This window comes from Protopterus annectens, chromosome 7.part0 (genome assembly GCF_019279795.1).
Source record: "Protopterus annectens isolate FY-2018-M chromosome 7.part0, PAN1.0, whole genome shotgun sequence".
Taxonomy (NCBI): Eukaryota; Metazoa; Chordata; order Ceratodontiformes; family Protopteridae; genus Protopterus; species Protopterus annectens.
Window position 1 is genome coordinate 1696147212 of NC_056739.1, and position 18169 is coordinate 1696165380.

The 18169-nt window shown below is 39.8% G+C and overlaps 1 protein-coding gene across 1 annotated transcript in view; it reads right to left on the minus strand.

Annotated features, from left to right (window-relative positions):
• The window catches only part of POLG (DNA polymerase gamma, catalytic subunit), a 1518109-nt gene that overhangs the window by 583550 nt on the left and 916390 nt on the right, over nt 1-18169 (minus strand). Inside the window, exon 16 of the mRNA XM_044078211.1 lies at nt 584-701. Within this exon, the coding sequence (XP_043934146.1) occupies nt 584-701 (118 nt within the window). The remainder of the gene's footprint in view (nt 1-583; nt 702-18169) is intronic.

Here is an 18169-nt window from a genome sequence, read left to right on the forward strand (position 1 = left end):
TACTCCATGTGCAGCCATCTTGGAAGTCTGTTACATTTTACTGAACGAACTACTCCCACTAGGCCAATGGCTTCTTTTCAGGGTAAACCCAAGATGGTATTCATACCAACTATAGGAAATTTGGCTAAGAGATCAGAGAACTATGCCTACTCTTTTCAATATGTTCCACAGGATCTTTTGCATCCACCTGAGCTACCAGTAACTTAGGCAGATAACATGACAGGGAAAATAAGCTGTACAAACATAAGGAGTCACTATGGTGTTGAAAATTTTCCAGTAGAGGCAGATGTTTCTTCTAGGATCAATGACATGCAGAAACATCAAAAAGAGCCAAAGAGAACTTGCAGCAATACAACTTATATATGCATGAGTCTCACTCTACCTACAACAGTACCTAAACAGATGAGTAACCAGTACTCATTCTTCATAAAGTACAGCTAGTACATTCAAAATTCTGTTACAAAAATGGAACGCAAACTGGGTAAGCCCAGAGTTTATGACCTGCTGTTACAGTGATCCTCCCAATGAACATCCACAATCTTCTGTCACGTCACTTGTAAAATAAATTCTCACAGTAACTTACCCGAGCATTGCTTGCTGTTAGCCATGTGGGTTCCACTGCCCGACGAGTCACTGTTCCTGCTGTAACCACTTGAGGGAGGATGGCACCATATTTAATATCTTCATCAAAATCAGGGTGCCTGCAATATGCAACTATTGTGAGATCTGTGTAAGACTTAAACGGTTAGAAATACTGCAATCTAAGACACACCATCAATTATGGATACAGTTAATGACAAAGAAATTAAAACATATTTCACCTCCTTTATATCAGCTTTAGCAGAGGAAAAGTTAGTTGTCTACATACTGTGCTTCTTCTCTCCTGGCAATAAACACATTACAGAAACTTCTGCCTCTTTTAATTCTCTATGCAGACTTAGAATGCAAACATACACATCTAAAAAAGCATGCATTTTTTCAAAAACTTTCATAGATGTACAACCTCAGTATAAACTTTTGCTTATGTCCACATCAACAAATAAAAGAGATGAACTTAGACTTTGACTTATCAGGATGGCATGTCTCTGTCAGGTTTCACATCAGCTTAAATGAAAAAAGCAAACATCTTAAGGAGCTGGATGGTCTGCACTGGGCACACATGAAAGATCTAAGAATTGACCAGAAGAGGCAATCGGCATTTCAAGCACACAAGTAGAGAGTTTCAGCACTACTTAACTTCATTACTTTTCTAACAACTTTTATTTAAGTACCGAACAACAACATTTCATCCAATATCAGTCAAGAGCTACAGACAGCAGCATAGCAACAGCCACTACCATTCATTGAGAAGGGAAAGCTGCAGTGGACATTCTAACAAGCCTGCACCTGTGTCACCTAGTGCATTCACACCATAAACCTATATTACAAACATGCTAAAGCTAAAGTTAACACAGGGTAAGGGTAAAAAAATCAAACCTCCCCCAAAAAAAAAAAGGGATGCAATACCTTATAATGTTTACATGTTTACGAGAGGTAGAAATCTCACTGTGCGATACCTGTGTAGAGAATGAGACATGCCATGTCATACAAGGTCTGGACATCACTTTCTGCAAGTAGCAGTAAATAATTTAAAGTAAGACCAAACAAAAGAAGTATGTACTGCACATGCAGTACTTATGTATATGGGAGGCAGAGACAATACTTATCACTATTTTAATTATTATTTTTACAATGACATCTCATCAAAAAAATTCAACCTGCAGGATTCAATAAACTCTCTGTATGCTCCGTTTAGAGCCTACACAGAGTGTATCCATCGACAAGGCCACAATGTGCAATCAGCAACATGTAATGCATATTAATGATGTTGTGGAGCTCCCAGTAGTGTTAGCTGTGAAACCTCATAGAACAACACGGATCATGAATCCGTGTACAGGAGAGCACCAACCGTCTACCCCCATAACTCTCAACCTCTTAGAGCAAGAAATCTGTACACAGGCATTAAATAGAGTGTGGCAAAGGCCAGAAAATAGGGACATACTGCCCTTATAAACTTTGAATGTTGACAGAATAAAAGGTTATGCATTAGCATTAATTTTCTGAAGATTATGAAGTCCAGAACAAAAGCATCTGTCATCATTTAGTGACTTTCATCCTGAATGATTGTTAAAATAAAACACACAAATTATGAGGAACACCACATAAATATCAGCCAAAACCCTGAAAAAACTGCCAGAACTAGTTATATCTGTATACTTTGGATTTTCCCCTATTTTTTATTTTGCCATGTTTGCATGATGCACTGCAGCATTTGGCTATGCTTACCTCATTTGTGCAACGGGACCACTCATGTATCAGACATGACCCAGACATCCAAAAATAGAAACTGGATGCTTTCAATTGCTACTGTTGAACAAAGCTGGGCATCATGCAAGCTGGTAATCATGCAAACCCGGTAAGTGGGGCTGCACTACACTTATACAATCAACTTAACAAAGAATACTAAAATATGTGACCTCATGTAACTAATCTTGTGGCAACGTGTGTTAAGTGTTGGACTGAAGTGCAGATGCTCTTGGATTGTAGTCTAGGGTGTGCAAACTTTATTTATACTGTCGTGACATTGCAGCTTATAAAAATAAAGTGGTACTCTAATGAAAAAAGCGTGGAATTGCATTGGTTGAAAATTATTTGCTTATACATTCAAAAAAGCTGCACACTGCTCAGCATTGTGCAAATCAATGCAATGCACTTGTTTTGCCATGTTTATGCAATGGTATGTGGAGCGCAGCTTTTGTGAATGTATCAAAAACCAGACAGTGTGCACTCTCAGTAAAAACATGATATTTAAAGGTGAATTGGTAGGAAATGTACATTAGACATTGAGCTTGAACTTGTTCAGATATGCCAGGTGTTGGGAGAAGGTGTGCGATTTTTTTATTATTTGTATCATTGTTATTATATTATGTGTATACTCATCTTTTTCATTATCATACCTAACTGGAACAGATCTAGTGTTTGGAGGTCACCTATGTCCTTGAGTCTCAGATGCACGCAAATTGTTTCCATTGCCTTACAGCAGAGGCTGCATAAAATTACTGGTCTATAATCACACTTGCATTCTACCAATCATCTCTTGTGTGGTTGGAAAATGGTCACTGTATTCCATTCAGTGTGGACAACAGCAGTATTCAGACTGTGGTTGACTAGCCTAGTGGGGTAGCTCACTGTTGAAGCACATGAAGAACACAAGCCAAAATGCCAACTGGTCCCACGGAGATTGTGTCTTGGACAGGGCAGTGATAACTTTCTCTTTATACATACCATAGGCTGGAAGTGATATTGCACACATGGTTTGTAGTAGGTTTGGTGGTGACAGGGGGGACACTTTTCAGCCAAATGTGTCTGCTAGCAGGTTTGGAATTTTCACTGGTCAGTGTGTGTATACTACCATACACAACTGGTTCCAAATACATCTGAGCTATATATATCAGTTTGTAGATATAAATGAAAAAAGCCTTATGGTTATCCCTGGATATGTTGTGTAAATTATTAGCATAGTTGCTCTGTGAGGGTTTTTGATGATGTCTTATTTGCATGTCTACGCTGAGAAGAGTGGCCTTCCATTTGTGGTTTCTCTATGTTGTATTTGTAAACAGGCAGCTTCTTTCACTTACCATATAATGTAGTAATGACAGACATCCACCAGTATGGTTTGTATTTTCTGGAAAATCTTTGTTTGAGCCTATCAGGCAAAGCTGTGTGTATACATTTGTGTAGACAGGGCATCAGGGAGTAAGTTACTATAGCTGACAATGCCCTTTGTGGAAACTGGGGCTTGGAAGTAGATTAGACCATCCCTTAGGAGGGTGTAGCTACCTTGGATGATGTTTTTGAAACTGACTCCTCCTTTAAGGGAGTTCAGCAGCTACACCCACTATAAAACATACTGCCTTATGGTTGGATTAACAGTGCAGGCACTACACCTGTGCCATTACATTGTTCACTCATATTGTTGAGGAACATGTTTGAGGAATATGAGATAACCCTGAGGGGTGGTGCACAATTTCTTCCATGGCATTTCAGTTCAGAAACTTCAGGTAATATTGTGCAAGTGAGTTTGTTGTCCTATAATTTCCCGATCGATGGATGAATAGTCTCACTCACCGTTGCCTGGATTGTTTTGCTCTACTTTAATTGTTCCATGTAATAATAAACAGACTGTGACCTATTAATGGTAATAACATGAAGAGGTTTCCGATCCACAGTACAGTGGACACAGAATAACTCAATACAGTTATCTTCTCTAAACAGTCTTGAGGCATATTTATCTTCAATGTAAAAAGATACTACACCTCCTGTGATTCATGCAACTTCCACTTGCTGTCTGGATGTTTGAAGGGCATTGCAGCCTTGCAAGGGCAAAGTATTTACTGCAGCCTTGAACCAGATTTCTGTGAATGCACAGACATCAATATCTTCACTGCAAAGAGTGCTTACAGAGAGTGCGGTTTAAGATGCAAACTCCTAGGGTTTAGCAGCATGACCCTTACTTTCTTGGTGTTGTACATTTTCACATTAGTAATTCTGCTTTTGTGACCTTGCCTAATAAAGGGATTATGGTGCAGTCAAGTGCCTTATGACTGTCAAAGCAGGGTGCTCTATCCACCATGTCATCCTACACAGACAGGTACTGTATCACCTTAGAATGACACTAGAAACTTAGGCAAGTTCAGGAAAATCTACTGTTCTTTATATAGTGGTGTCATTCTAAGTGAGGGTATAATGCTGCTCATACATAGGAACATACCTGGCTGGGACCCATATTTAGATAGCGCAATCATATCTGTGTTCATATATTTCCTTTAGTCACGTCTCAAGTTGTGCATACCAACATGAAGTATGCTGGATTAAGAGCAGGACATGTTGTTGAGAGACTTGACTGCATGTGTGCTGTGATGACTACCTCTGCCACACAGCTGACACTAAACTTATCCTTGTTTAAGCTGGTGAGTGAGGCATCTGTATATCTCACTATACAGTCAACTGTTATGAAAACCTTTGGAATAGATCCCTATTGACTTAAGCACTTCTATGGTGAGACACTGGTGATAATATTTTTTGTGTGTACTGTCTTGCTTTGGGTGTACTGTTAGATGTAGCATGATTGTGTTTAGGACGTGTCTGCTGTTTTGGTTGGTTTGTGGGGAGTACCTCTGCACATGATGGTTTGTGTTGGATGGATACTATGAGTAGGAGTCAAGATGTGTGAGTGGACAACCTGTTTAATGTTACTTTTCTGAAAGCAAGAGAGAGTACTGATTCCAGATTCCTACTACAAGTGGATCTCTTGAAAATTGTACTTCAGTGATGTAGGAGATACAGGCTGTTCACTGTACCTGAGGCATTATCTGCACCGAGTCAAAAACTCATGTCAACTATGCTAGCAGGGAAAACAGAGGGAAAAATGATAAGTGATAATGGGTGGTTTGAACCTCTGGTATCTGCATACTGAATACATAAAGGAGGAGTATATGTGATCTGACTGCTATTTTCAGATGACTAACCTATAGGGTGTACATTAGGAGGTACTTCATAAGGTAGATCAGTACTTCTGTTATTGATAAGTAAGTGGGTAAATTGCTGCTTGTTATTTAACAGAGGTTCTTAATGATAGATCTGCTCTGCTATGCTACATAGCAGCAGCCCACTGTATTTGAAAGAAAGTGTATTGACATTTCTGCATGTATAAGGGGAAGGTGTTACAGCCTCTGTACACAATCCAGAACAGAGCAGATAATAGAAAGACACACTGTTAAAGCCCAAACTGAGTCCAGACACACTAACCTTCACATACATACTCCTACTGGACACTTCTGCCACAAGAGTACAGATGGGGTTTCTCCAATCCAAACACAGATGTCATCATCTTCTTCCTACTCTTTTGGATAGTACCATCAGGGGTCACCACAGCAGAACATCTGCTTTCACTTCTACCTGTCCTGTGCATCTTGCTCTGTCAAACCAACCACCTACATGTTTTATGTCACCATATCCAGAAACCTTATCATAGGCCATCTTCTTTTCCTCTTACCTGGCAGCCCAACCTTTATCATTCTTCCCCCAATACATATAGCATCACTCCCCAGCATGTGTCCAAACCAACACGATCCCACCACTCTGGCCCCAAAACATACAACCTGAGCTGACACTCTAATATACGGTTAAAACTCCTGTCCATCCTCAGCACACACAATGCAACCCTTAACATCTGGAACTCTGCAAACACTAGTTATGACTCCTGTCTTTTTGCCAGTGCCACCGTCTGCAACCCATATAACATAGCTGGTCTCACTACCATCTTGCAGTTCTTCCCTTTCACTCTTATTGGTACCAGTCTGTCAACAATCACTCACTACACTATTCTCCACCCACTCCACCCTGCATACACTCCCTTCTTCACCTGTCTTCCACACTCACCATTACTCTGAACTTTGATTCAAAGTATTTCAATTTATACACCTTTGCTACCTCTACTCCCTGCATCACCATTCCTCTATCCTCCCTCTCATTCACACACATATATTCTGTCTTAGTCCTGCTGACCTTCATTCCTCTCCTCTGTAGAGCATATATCCACCTCTCCAAGGTCTCCTAAACCTATTCCCTACTCTCACTACAGATCACAATATCATCCGCAAACAACATAGTCCATAGGGACTCCTGTGTGTTCTAATGTGTCAACCTGTCCATCACCACGGCAAATGATGTCATAATGTTTGTGCATGCAATAACAGGAATGTTCCTGTTGTCTGTCTTATATAGAATGAGGTGATATCTACCCATCTGTCAGGCCACACTGTGTGTGACCATGGCCTGTGATGTATAATATCCAATAATCTGATATCGCTGATGACATCAGCAGTGTCTGTGAAGACAAGAGGGCAGTGTTCCATAGGCTGCTGTAAAATACTATGTGTAACGTCCAGCAACAGCTCAAACACATTTGACTGCAGTGTGAACAGAACGTCTACCTAAGTTTATGGACTACAGAACACAGTACTTAAGGCACACACCATGGCACAAGTCTGATTTTAACAAGACTTCAGGTGATCTTATAGTAGATGATATCAGCAGGAAACTTGGGGGACAAGTGTTTGGAGGCCTGCATCAACTTGATGTTTATGCAAGCCCCAAAATAGTGCAAAACCATGCCATTTGAGACGTCAGTGTGAGATACACACTTACACCCTTCTTGATGGAGACACACACACACACTAAATGGACTGCAGTGAGGATAGAATCCCTACCTGTCTAGATTTAGATACTACAGATCACAGTACATAAAGCACAAGCCACGGCACAAGTCTGATTATACGAAGACTGCAGGTGATCTTATGGTAGATGACATCAGCAGGCCTCGTGGGGGACATGAGTTTGGAGGCCTTCTTCGACTGGATGTTTGTGCAAGCACCAAAACAGTGCAAAACCATTACATTTGAGAAGTCAGTGTGGGATACACACTTATACCCTTTTTTATGGAGCGAGAGAGAGAGAGACTCTTGACTGCAGTGAGATTAGAACCCCTACCTATCTCAGTACAGGGACTACAGAACACAGTACTTAATACATGTTCTACAGCACAAGTCTAATTTATGTAGGACTGCAGATGAATTTATATTAGTTGACATAACCAAGTCATGCGTTGAACAACGGTTTGGGAGGCCTGCATTGTCACACTGCCTGTGTCATCTGAGGCTAGCAGCCTAGAAAACAAATACTATTTAGTAGCCAAGCTGTGTAACAATACTCTTATTGAGCATATTTGTCTATTTACATTTGGATGAGCAAGCCTGTGAGCTCTGTCAATTGGCCCTGTCCATGAGTAAGCACAAAACATTATATATTACAACTTGTACAATGGTTGATATATGTGTGGAAAAATCAAGGAGACCCAGGGTTGTTGCAATTGCTAGTGTTTTTATTGGTGGGGAAACAAATGGATGGCTTGTCAATATATATACATATACTTACATTGTTCCCTCAATTTCCGATGTTTCCACATGTAGTCTTAGGGGAAACACGGGGTCTGAGAATGATAGGCACTAAGGACTATATTGTATGTATATATATATATATATATATATATATATATATATATATATCTATATATATATATATATATATATATATACACACACATATATATATATATATATATATATATATATATATATATGGATTCACTTCATAACACTGAAACTTCATAATACTGAAAATGACAAAACTTCATAATACTGAAGACCAAAATACTGAAACTCAAAATACTGAAAACACATATTATGCATAAACTCAGCTTAAACAACATAAATCATAGCAATTTCTACCAAATATATGCAGGGGGGCAAGCCCCTGCCTACCCTGCTAATTATATATATCTACTCCAAGATTGCACTTAACTACACTATGTGCAATCTTGGAGTTGATATATTTAATTAGCAGGGGGTGTGGGGGGTAGAAATTGTTATGATTTATGTTGTTCGAGTTTACGCATATGTGTTTTCAGTATTTTGAGTTTCAGTATTTTGAGTATTCAGTATTTTGAGCTTTCAGTGTTTTGAGTTTCAGTATTTTGATATTTCAATGTTATGAAGTGAATCCATATATATATATATATATATATATATATATATATATATATATATATATATTTTAATTTTATTTTATTTTACATTTGTTAACCGGGAAAGTCCGACTGGATAATGTCCATTTTCAGCGGAGGCCCGGGGAGAAAAGCTCCACGTTATCAAAGTATTTAGTAACAACAACGTAACAGTGTTGATATTTAGTAACAAATAATAATGTAGGTTAAAATATGTTTAGAATGTAACAATACAGCTATTTATAAAGTTTTATTTAAATTAAGGAGAGGAAAATGCAGTTTGTAATGTGTTTAGGAAGTTAACAATAGGTCAAAGATAAAAGCCATCTGTAGGTTACTAATAAGTGAGACATAGAAAACAATTTCTTTGAAGCAATGAATTCAGAGAAGACTTTCTTTTAGAAGGGGTGTGTCTGATAGTTAAGCATATTCACATAGAAAGCAAGGAAGATAAGAAAGAAAAGGGTATTTAGGGTGGGATTTGTTTAGTGTGGGCTGAAAAAATAGGTTGCAGAGGGAGGAGTTGGAAGACACATCTGTGAGTTAAGACTAATAGTTATTATGTTCTTCGGTTGGTTGGGGTTTTGATAGGATTAATAAGTTAGTTACTACGTTTTTGGGTTAGTTGGGGTTTTGATAGGAGCACAACTAATTTTACTGGCTCAGTGTCATTTTTGTTTAGTTTATTCGGGGTTTAGACATGGACATAGCCAGAGTTTGTGCATGTGTGTCTTTAGAGCTTTTTTGAATTGAAGCAAGGAGCTGTTAGAGGTTATATGTGGAGGAAGGGAGTTCCATTTTTTCCAGTAGAGTTGGAGAAAAAAGAATCTCCAGCTGAGTTGTTTGCTTTGGTTGTTTGTACTATCATTCTGCTGGATGAGCGGAAGGATGTTAGGTTGTTATAGGGGGTGATAATTTTAGTTAGAATTGGGGTACTGGTAGGTTGGTAGAGGATTTTATGAACAACTATGAGTTGGTTATAGTATCTTTGATTGGGTAGTTCTAGCCAACCTAGGTTGTGAAGATTATTACAATGATGGGTTCTGTATGTGGAGCCGGTGGCAACTCTAGCTATATTGTTATAGCAGCTGGTGATTTTGTTGAGGTTTGATTTAGATAGATTAGTAAGGATGGGTGAGATATAGAAAAGGGAGGAGAGAAGATGTGTGCGAGCTATGGTGGTTCTAGTAGTTGGGGTTAGAAATTTCTTTATCCTATACAGGGATCCTATTTTTTTATTTACTGTTTTTATGGTTTTGTCTATATGGGCATTCTAATTCAGATTGTTGTCAATGATTATGCCTAGTAGTTTGGTGTTCGGTTCAGGAGAAATTGTGGTCCCATTGTTTGAAGAGACTGTAAATATTGGTGGTGTTTGCTTTTGGGTGGGGGAGAAAAGTAATAGTTTGGTTTTATTTGGGTTCAGTAGGAGTAAATGATTATTAAGCCAGTTTTCTACTTTGTTAAAGGTAGACTGGGTTAGGGATTGTAATTCTTCTGGAGTAGAGGCAGTGCAGATTAGTGTGGAATCGTCTGCGTACTGCCTGGAGGTAGTCTGTGGTATAATTTTGGGCAGATCATTGATGAAAATAGAGAAAAGAACGGGACCTAGAATGGAGCCTTGGGGAATGCCAAGAGTCACAGGTAGAAGGGGGGATAGATTATCTTTCCACAAGACAGCTTGTTGTCGACCGCTTAGGTATGAGTGGAACCAGTTACATACTGATTTATCTATGGACAGTGAGTTGAGGGAGTCTAAGAGTAAGCTGTGATTAACTATGTCGAATGCTTTAGATAGATTGAGGAAGAGGGCAGAGGAGAGCAGATTTTGATTACGGTTGTGATTTATTGTGGGAGAGAAGGGCAGTGGTTGTACTGTGGGCTGGTCTAAAACCATGCTGGGATGAGGCTAGGAGAGAGTTGTGGGTGAGGTGGGCTAATAGTTGCTTTTGTATGCATTTCTCCATTATTTTGGCTAGGGGAGATAGAATTGCAATATGTCTGTAATTTGAGAGTTCTATGGAGTTCCCTCCTTTATGAAGTGGAAGAATGTGTGAGATTTTCCAGATGGAGGGGATGTAGGATTCTTGGATAGTACGATTGATTAAGATGGAGACAGGGTATGCTATTACTTTAGCAGCCTTTTGTAAGAATTCTGTGGGAAGTTGGTCGGCTGCAAGGGTGGTAGGTTTTAATTTTTCAAGTGAAGATTTGATATAGTCTGTGGAGATAGGCTCTAGTTTTAAGGGAGAGGGGATCATATGAGTAGGTGAGGTAGTGGAAGAAGAGGAGGGAGATAGATCATTAGCTAGGGATTTGATGGTTTCAGTGAAAAAAGTGTTAAAGGTATTTGCTACTGATTCAGGGGGTAGATTTAAGGTTGATGAGGGGGTGGGGTAGAAGATTTACCTGGGTGGAGTAGTTTGTTCAGACCTGACCAGAATTTCTGAGGCTGATTTTGGTGTTTTTGCTGTAAGTTGAAATAGTAGTTTTGTTTGTCTAACATAATAGATCTTTTAGCTTCATTTCTAATCTGTTTGTATGTTATGTGGGCTTGTGGGGATTTGGTGGCTCTCCATGAGGTCCATGCTCTATTTCTAGAAGTAAGTTTTTGTCTGGTAGTATAGGTTAGCCATGGTGCTGTTTTATTTTTGGTTCTAAATCTACGTTTGGGAGCGTAATTGTCTAAGATGGCTAGGAAGGTGGTGTTGAATTCTGTGACTGCTTGGTCAAGGGGTAGTGTTTTAAGTTTGGCCCATCTGCATAGGCTTAGATCAGATTGGAAACTGTTTAGGTTAAAGTTCTTTGTATACCTGCGGGTTATAAAGGTGGTTTGGTGGGGTATGTCTTCTTTTTTTCTCAATATGTAGGTTAGGAGGTGGTAGCTCATATCCTCGGGTAGGGTACCTGCTTTGTACAACTGAGGATTGTTATTTATTAGGATCCAGTCCATAATGCTTTCCTTTTTGTTAGATTTGTTGAGTCTGGTGGGGGTAGTAATAGTTTGGGAGAAACCATGTAAGTTGATATGGGTGGATGGGAAAAGTGCTAAACAAGTTGTCCAGTCGATGTTGAAGTCTCCAAGTAGGATTGTTTCTTGGGGGTGAGAGGAAAATAACCATTGGAGTATGCTTTCTAAGGTGTTTATGTAATTACCTGGAGGAATATAACTACATACTATATTTATAGCTTTGTTTTTGTTGAGTTGAATTTTTGAGATTATTGTTTCAGTGTTGGTAGTTACTTGGTCAAGGGGGGTGTTAATTGTAGTTAACTCTAGGGAGGATTTGTATAGGATGGCTACTCCACCTCCTTTTCTCACTTTACGGTCAAGTCTTATTATATTGTAGTGGGGGGGGTAATATTTCATTGTCAGTGATAGTGGGTTTAAGCCAGGTTTCTGTGAGGCAGAAAACATCAGGTGATTGTATATCTATGAGTGCATGCAGGTCGTGGAGTTTGTTATTTATACTTCTGATATTTAGGTGACAGACTAGAAATGATTTTGGGGCATTATGTGAGCTTCTTATGTTGGTAGGAGTTACATCTAAGGGGTTATTGATGGTTGGTGAGTTTGGGCCTGGGTTGGGATGGATGTCACCATCGGCTATGAGTTTACGTAAACTTTGTATGAGTTTGGTGAACTTTAGTAGAAATTGGTAATAGTGTTTAGTCTTTGGGTTTAAGTATGTTGGTTGTAATGGATGAAGCGGTATTGGAGCTGGACTATTGAGGAAGTGGGGTTGTGTTGAGGGAGGAGTGTGTGTATGGTAGTGGATTGTTGTACTTGATGTAGAGTGTTGAAAATTAGGCAGGCAGTGGAATTCATAGGCAGTGAGGAGATGAAGTATAATGAGTGGGGGTATGAGGTATACAATGGTTTAAGTTTAGGAGATGAGGAGGGAGTTGGTGGATACATGGTCGATATTGTAATAGGAAAGTTTAAGAGAAGTGAGGGAGGTTTTATATATATATATATATATATATATATATATATATATATATATATATATATATATATGTATATATATATATATATATATATATATATGTATATATATAAATAATGTAATACCACGAGAAGCATCAGATTTGCGCTATGGTCAACTAAGTGTACATGCATGTTTGCCTTTTTTTTAATCTGTTTGCACATAGGTAAGGCACACTGCTGACATCTGAGACTTACTATTATGTAATATATACCTGCTACTATAGCTCACTCCTATCTGTACACACCAGGTTGGGATTTACCAATTACTAACATCAATAATTGAATCTATCCGGTGTTTGTGGTTGGCAGTGTGACATAAATCCTATTTCCTCTTTCACTGTTTCTGCAATGCTGTGCTCCGCGCAAACCAGCTAAGCCTAATCAAAAAGGTTTTATACATACAGTGCACTGTGCAAATAAGGAATTAAAACAAGACAAAGATGATAACAGTATGGGGCACAGAGTCACAGCCTGTAAAGCACAATACAATGTTAGTACACCTCCAAAACGTCTACTTGTATCAGGATTAGAACCCACAACAGTAATACAGCTTCATCAGACAGGATGGCTGCCTTAGTCCTTTTGGCCACAGTAGCGACTTGCCAGAACTGGGGTCATTCATCACACATTCACCTGCATAAGAATGTACATTGCTATTTATCAGTTACCTAACACATACAATGTATGATCAAATCTATATTACTGTCCTGAAAATGTGGGGGATAACAACTGTGACAATCATCCATATACTGTGGATTTGTGGGTAGCATAGATGAGTTACTGTTATGGCAGTTACAATGGGACACTCCTGTTTTTGGGGGGGAACAAATCACATTTACTGTTAGGATGCAAACAAGTCAGAAGTCAGACACTGCAATGTGCAGCCTCATTTTCTAACTTCTCTCTTGAATGATGTACCATTAATCTGCTGCAGTAGAATTGTATGAATGTTTCATGCATGAGACCTACTAATTACAAATGGACACACAATAGTAAAATAAGTGTCTGTAGTCACGTTAATTTAATTTCTGAACAAATACTTCACTATTTACTTGCATGCTGTACCAAGTTCACAAATACAAGGATATGTCATAATACTATTCAAGAATACAGTGTAGGTTAAAGACCTACCTTGCAAATGCAGCGGTTGACACAACTTTAGTTCAGGGCTGACTCTGTCTGATACAAGCAGTACACAGCCAATACATGAATAGTTACAGGTTGTGTAAGTTGCCTGGCATCAATTGTAATATATGTATGTGAGAAGGAGGAAGGTATTAGTCCCTAGGTGGTCAGTGAATGTGCTATGCATTGTCTCTAAGCCAAAGCAAAGGCATACCGAGATGCCTACATCTGCCTATACGGACAGCAGCTGGGGGTTCCTCTTCAGAGTCCTCCTGTGACTGTGGTGACCTATGCATTGGTGGGAGTGTATGCGTGTCCCTTCCCCTTGCTGATCCTACTGCACCTGTTTCCACAGGATCAGATTGTGGAGCATAGCACATACTGTGAATATCTGTGTACATGTACATAGAGTATACTGCAATACTGGATGTATCTAGGAACTGGAACCGTGACTTCAGAAGCACAAACACATACTCTATGATGTTCCTAGTTTGTGCAAGGGCCTCATTATTGCATTCTTCCATGGGTGTGTGTGCATTTCTGATGGATGTCATCATCCACAGTTCCAGGGCGCAGCCAGCATCCCCCAATAAATGGCCCTGTGGGATGTCCCCCTAGCAAACATCTGGTACAGCTGTGATGTGTGCCAGATATGGGAGTCGTGATAACTGCCAGGGATGCCAGCACACACATTCAAGATAATCCCCTGGGCACTGTATACGACTTGGGAATTGATGGAGTGGTATCCCTTGCAGTTAATGTAGATACTACCCTGCTCACCAGGTGGTGCTTTGATGTGTACATGAGTGCAATCTCTTGCACCCAGTACGTCAGGGTAGTGCACTACATTGTAGAACCATTGTATATTGCTGGCCCTCGCCTCAGAGGAAAGAGGAAAAGATATGTGCTCACTGGCATGTGGGAGCATAGCATCCAGGAACTGGTGGAGTATCCTGGATGTTGATGCCTATGACACCCCCATCATATCCCCAGTTGGTCTTTGAAACTTACCTATAGTTAATATCATAAGGGCTACATATACCTTAGTTTCGACTGTGATGGGTTCCCGTCGGTTGGCTCTGACTCTGAGTTGAGGGCAGCAGAGCTCACAGACATCTTGTAATATGTCTCTGTCCACCCTGTATCGCTCTACAATCTCCCGCTCATGTAGCATCTGGAAGGTTACCCTGGGCCTAAACAATCCTCTTCACGGCCTAGGCCTACTGTAAGCAGCACCAGCAGCACTGACTTCAGCCTCTAGCGCATACAGATGTAGAATAGCTGCAGCAGCCCCTAGCATTATCTCAGTTAAAATTTCCAAGTCTCTACTCCAGTGGTGCTGAAGTATCAAGGTAAAATCAGAATGTAGGCTATATGCATACGTTATACAGTTCTTGAGAAGTCTACAATGTGGGATTAGCTAATTAAGATGCAATTCACCTGCTTAGACAAAATTAACATGATTTAAAACTCCTGGTTCAGTGTGCAATAGAATACTGTGTGTATCATTGCTTAGCAGAGCACAACTGTGCATAACTCAGGTAAGCCATGTCAAAATTTTATATTTTCATCTCTGTTGTCATGAAATGTACAGAAAATGCTATTTACTGCAAGATACACTATTTGTATAAGCTGAAGTCACAACAGTATGAGAAAAGTGTGCATACCGTGTACTAGAACCCAGGACCATCTGCACTCCCGTTCAATACTTGCCACAGGAGTAGTTACGTAAAGTCCCATAATGTGTGGGTATTAGCAGACTGTAGCCCCACTTAACAGGTTTGGGCAATGCCCAGCGATGCTCAGCATTATCAACTGAATGCATCAGGTTTCTAGTTTTGGATGTATAGCTCATGTTTGATACGTGTATGATCTAGTCACCCAAACAAGGTGTGCATTGTGAAAACTGTTTGCAGCAAGCAGTGCACAGCGCAAACATCTGCAATACACAATTATAACATATAATTGGTATGGTAGTCAAGAAAAGCTGGCTGTGTTTTCAGATGATATTATTTTATACCTGATAAAGCCAGAAAAAAGACATTTTAGTGTTGTGGAACATTTTGAGGCAGTTTCATATTTTTTCTGGATACAACATTAATGAAGCTAAAAATAAATTATGTACCCATAAATAAATTGATTCAGCAATATCCATGTTTATGGGGATATGATAACATGAGGTATTTAGGAGTATGGATTAAAAAGGATTTAGGTTTGTCAGCTAAAGATATGTGGGAAGAGATTAAACAAAATATAATACAAAAAATTGAGAAATTGGAAGCTCTGTTGTATGGATATGGATAGCAAGACAGAAACAGATAAATGTTTTAGTCGCTTTAGTTTTATACACGTCAGGCATATTTTCACCAACCCGAGGAGAAGTTGTGGAGAGCAATTAATAAACAGCTGAAATATTTTATCTGGGAGGAGTCAAGTGGGATAAGCTGATCCTTCCAATAGAACAGGATGATTTGGGGTTACCCAATTTGAAGGGGTATTTCAGAGCTACACAGTTAAAGGCTTCTATACATAGCTTAAGCAGAAGTCTATAATTCAAAGTGGAAACGGATGCTGATGAAATGGGGGGGTGGCTCAGGAAACAAGGAGAGACTGGGATTTTGGATGCATATCCTTGAGAATAACAATAACCATATGTAATATATTTATAAAATAGCAAAAAGTACTCTAAGAAACAAGCCAACACAGGAATGGAGAAAGGAGATTCTGCCAATAGGGATGACTGCAATTAGTGACACAGACGATAGGCAAGAGGTGTCTGGAATTTATTGTAGAAAACTGGTAAAAGAACCAAAGTATTGGGAGCAAATAATGAGAGAGGGGAAAGGTAATAGAATGGGAAGAGGTCAAGAATTTATTTGGACTGCAGGGAAGAGATTGCCTTCCCTATCAAGGATTGATATCAGAGTATAGACAAAACGAAAGAAATAGGGTGATCCTAAGCAAAAGACCAGCACTGGTAAGGATTTTAGCAAAATTTTGAAAAAAAGTCATGTACCTACCATAACGTTCCATGTTAGCTGATTCCTCTCGCATTCTTTCTTGCTGGTTGGGTTCGGAGCCAATCTTCGGCTCCGATTCGGCCATATTCTAAAGCTTGAGAGCTACATACTGGCTCGAGGTCTCCCCATATCCCATGATGCCTGGCGCTAGAAACCCAGATCTCGTTTGGTGAGACTAACATCAAAGTAATGAAGGAATCCTATCCTATCATACCTAAGCCCAACTATAGAGACTACTAGGTAGAGTGGGATAGTCAGAGAAGACTCAGCCAGTGTAGATCCATAGAGACTCTTCTTGGTCTACTAGGATAGGGGGATGGAAGGTGGGACGCAAGAAAGAAGGTGAGAGGAGACAACTAACATGGAACGTTATGGTAGGTACATAACTTCTTTATGTTAAGTTGTCTATCTCGCCTTCATTCTTGCTGGTTGGGACAGCGTCCCTAGCACCTAATATCCTGGGTGGCTCAGTGGAACAGACTCTTCAGAACAGTGGAACCAAAATCAGCTCTGCTCATGGAAACCACATCCAGCTTATAATGGGAGATGAAAGTATGACGATTTGCCCAAGTGGTCGCTGCACAGATAGATTCCATGTGCACCCTGGCTTGAAACGCAACAGAAGTGGCTAATGCTCTGGTGGAGTGGCCCTTAGGTTTAACAGGCAATTCTTTCTTCCTCAGCTGATAAATAAGGGTTATGGTAGAAGTCAGCCACCTAGATAAAGTTAGTTTTGATACTGGTAGGCCTTGTTTGCCCTCTGCATAAGACGGGAAAAGCTGATCCGATTTTCTGAAGTCCTTAGTCCTATGCAAATAAAAGTGCAGTTGCCTGTGAGCATTTAATTGATGCAATTTATATTCTGCCCTGTTGGAATGGTTAGGAAAAAAATACAGGAAGGTCAATGGACTGGTTCAAATTATTTTCAGAAGAGACCTTAGGAAGGAAGGAAGGGTTAGTCCTAAGAGCAACCCTGTCTTTGTGGAACACTAGGTACGGGGGACGGATACAAAGAGCCTGTAGTTCGGAAACTCTTCTCGCTGAAGTAATTGCTACCAGAAAAAGTGTTTTCCAAGATAATAACTTCAAAGGACAGGAAGCTGCAAGTTCGAAGTGTGGCAAAATTAGAGAGGATAGAATCAAATTCAGATCCCACGGAGGTGGAGAATCCCTAATCGGGGGCCTGAGCAGAGTGGTTCCTTTGAGGAAGGCCTTACAAAGTGTATGGGACATTATGCTACTTTCTGAAAGGCCAATGTGAAAATTTGAAATTGCGGCTAACTGCACTCTAATTGTAGCGGAAGCGGACACAGAATGAAAGAGCTCCGCAAGAAATTCCAGGATGTGGTGAACAGGGGCTGAAAAGGGGTC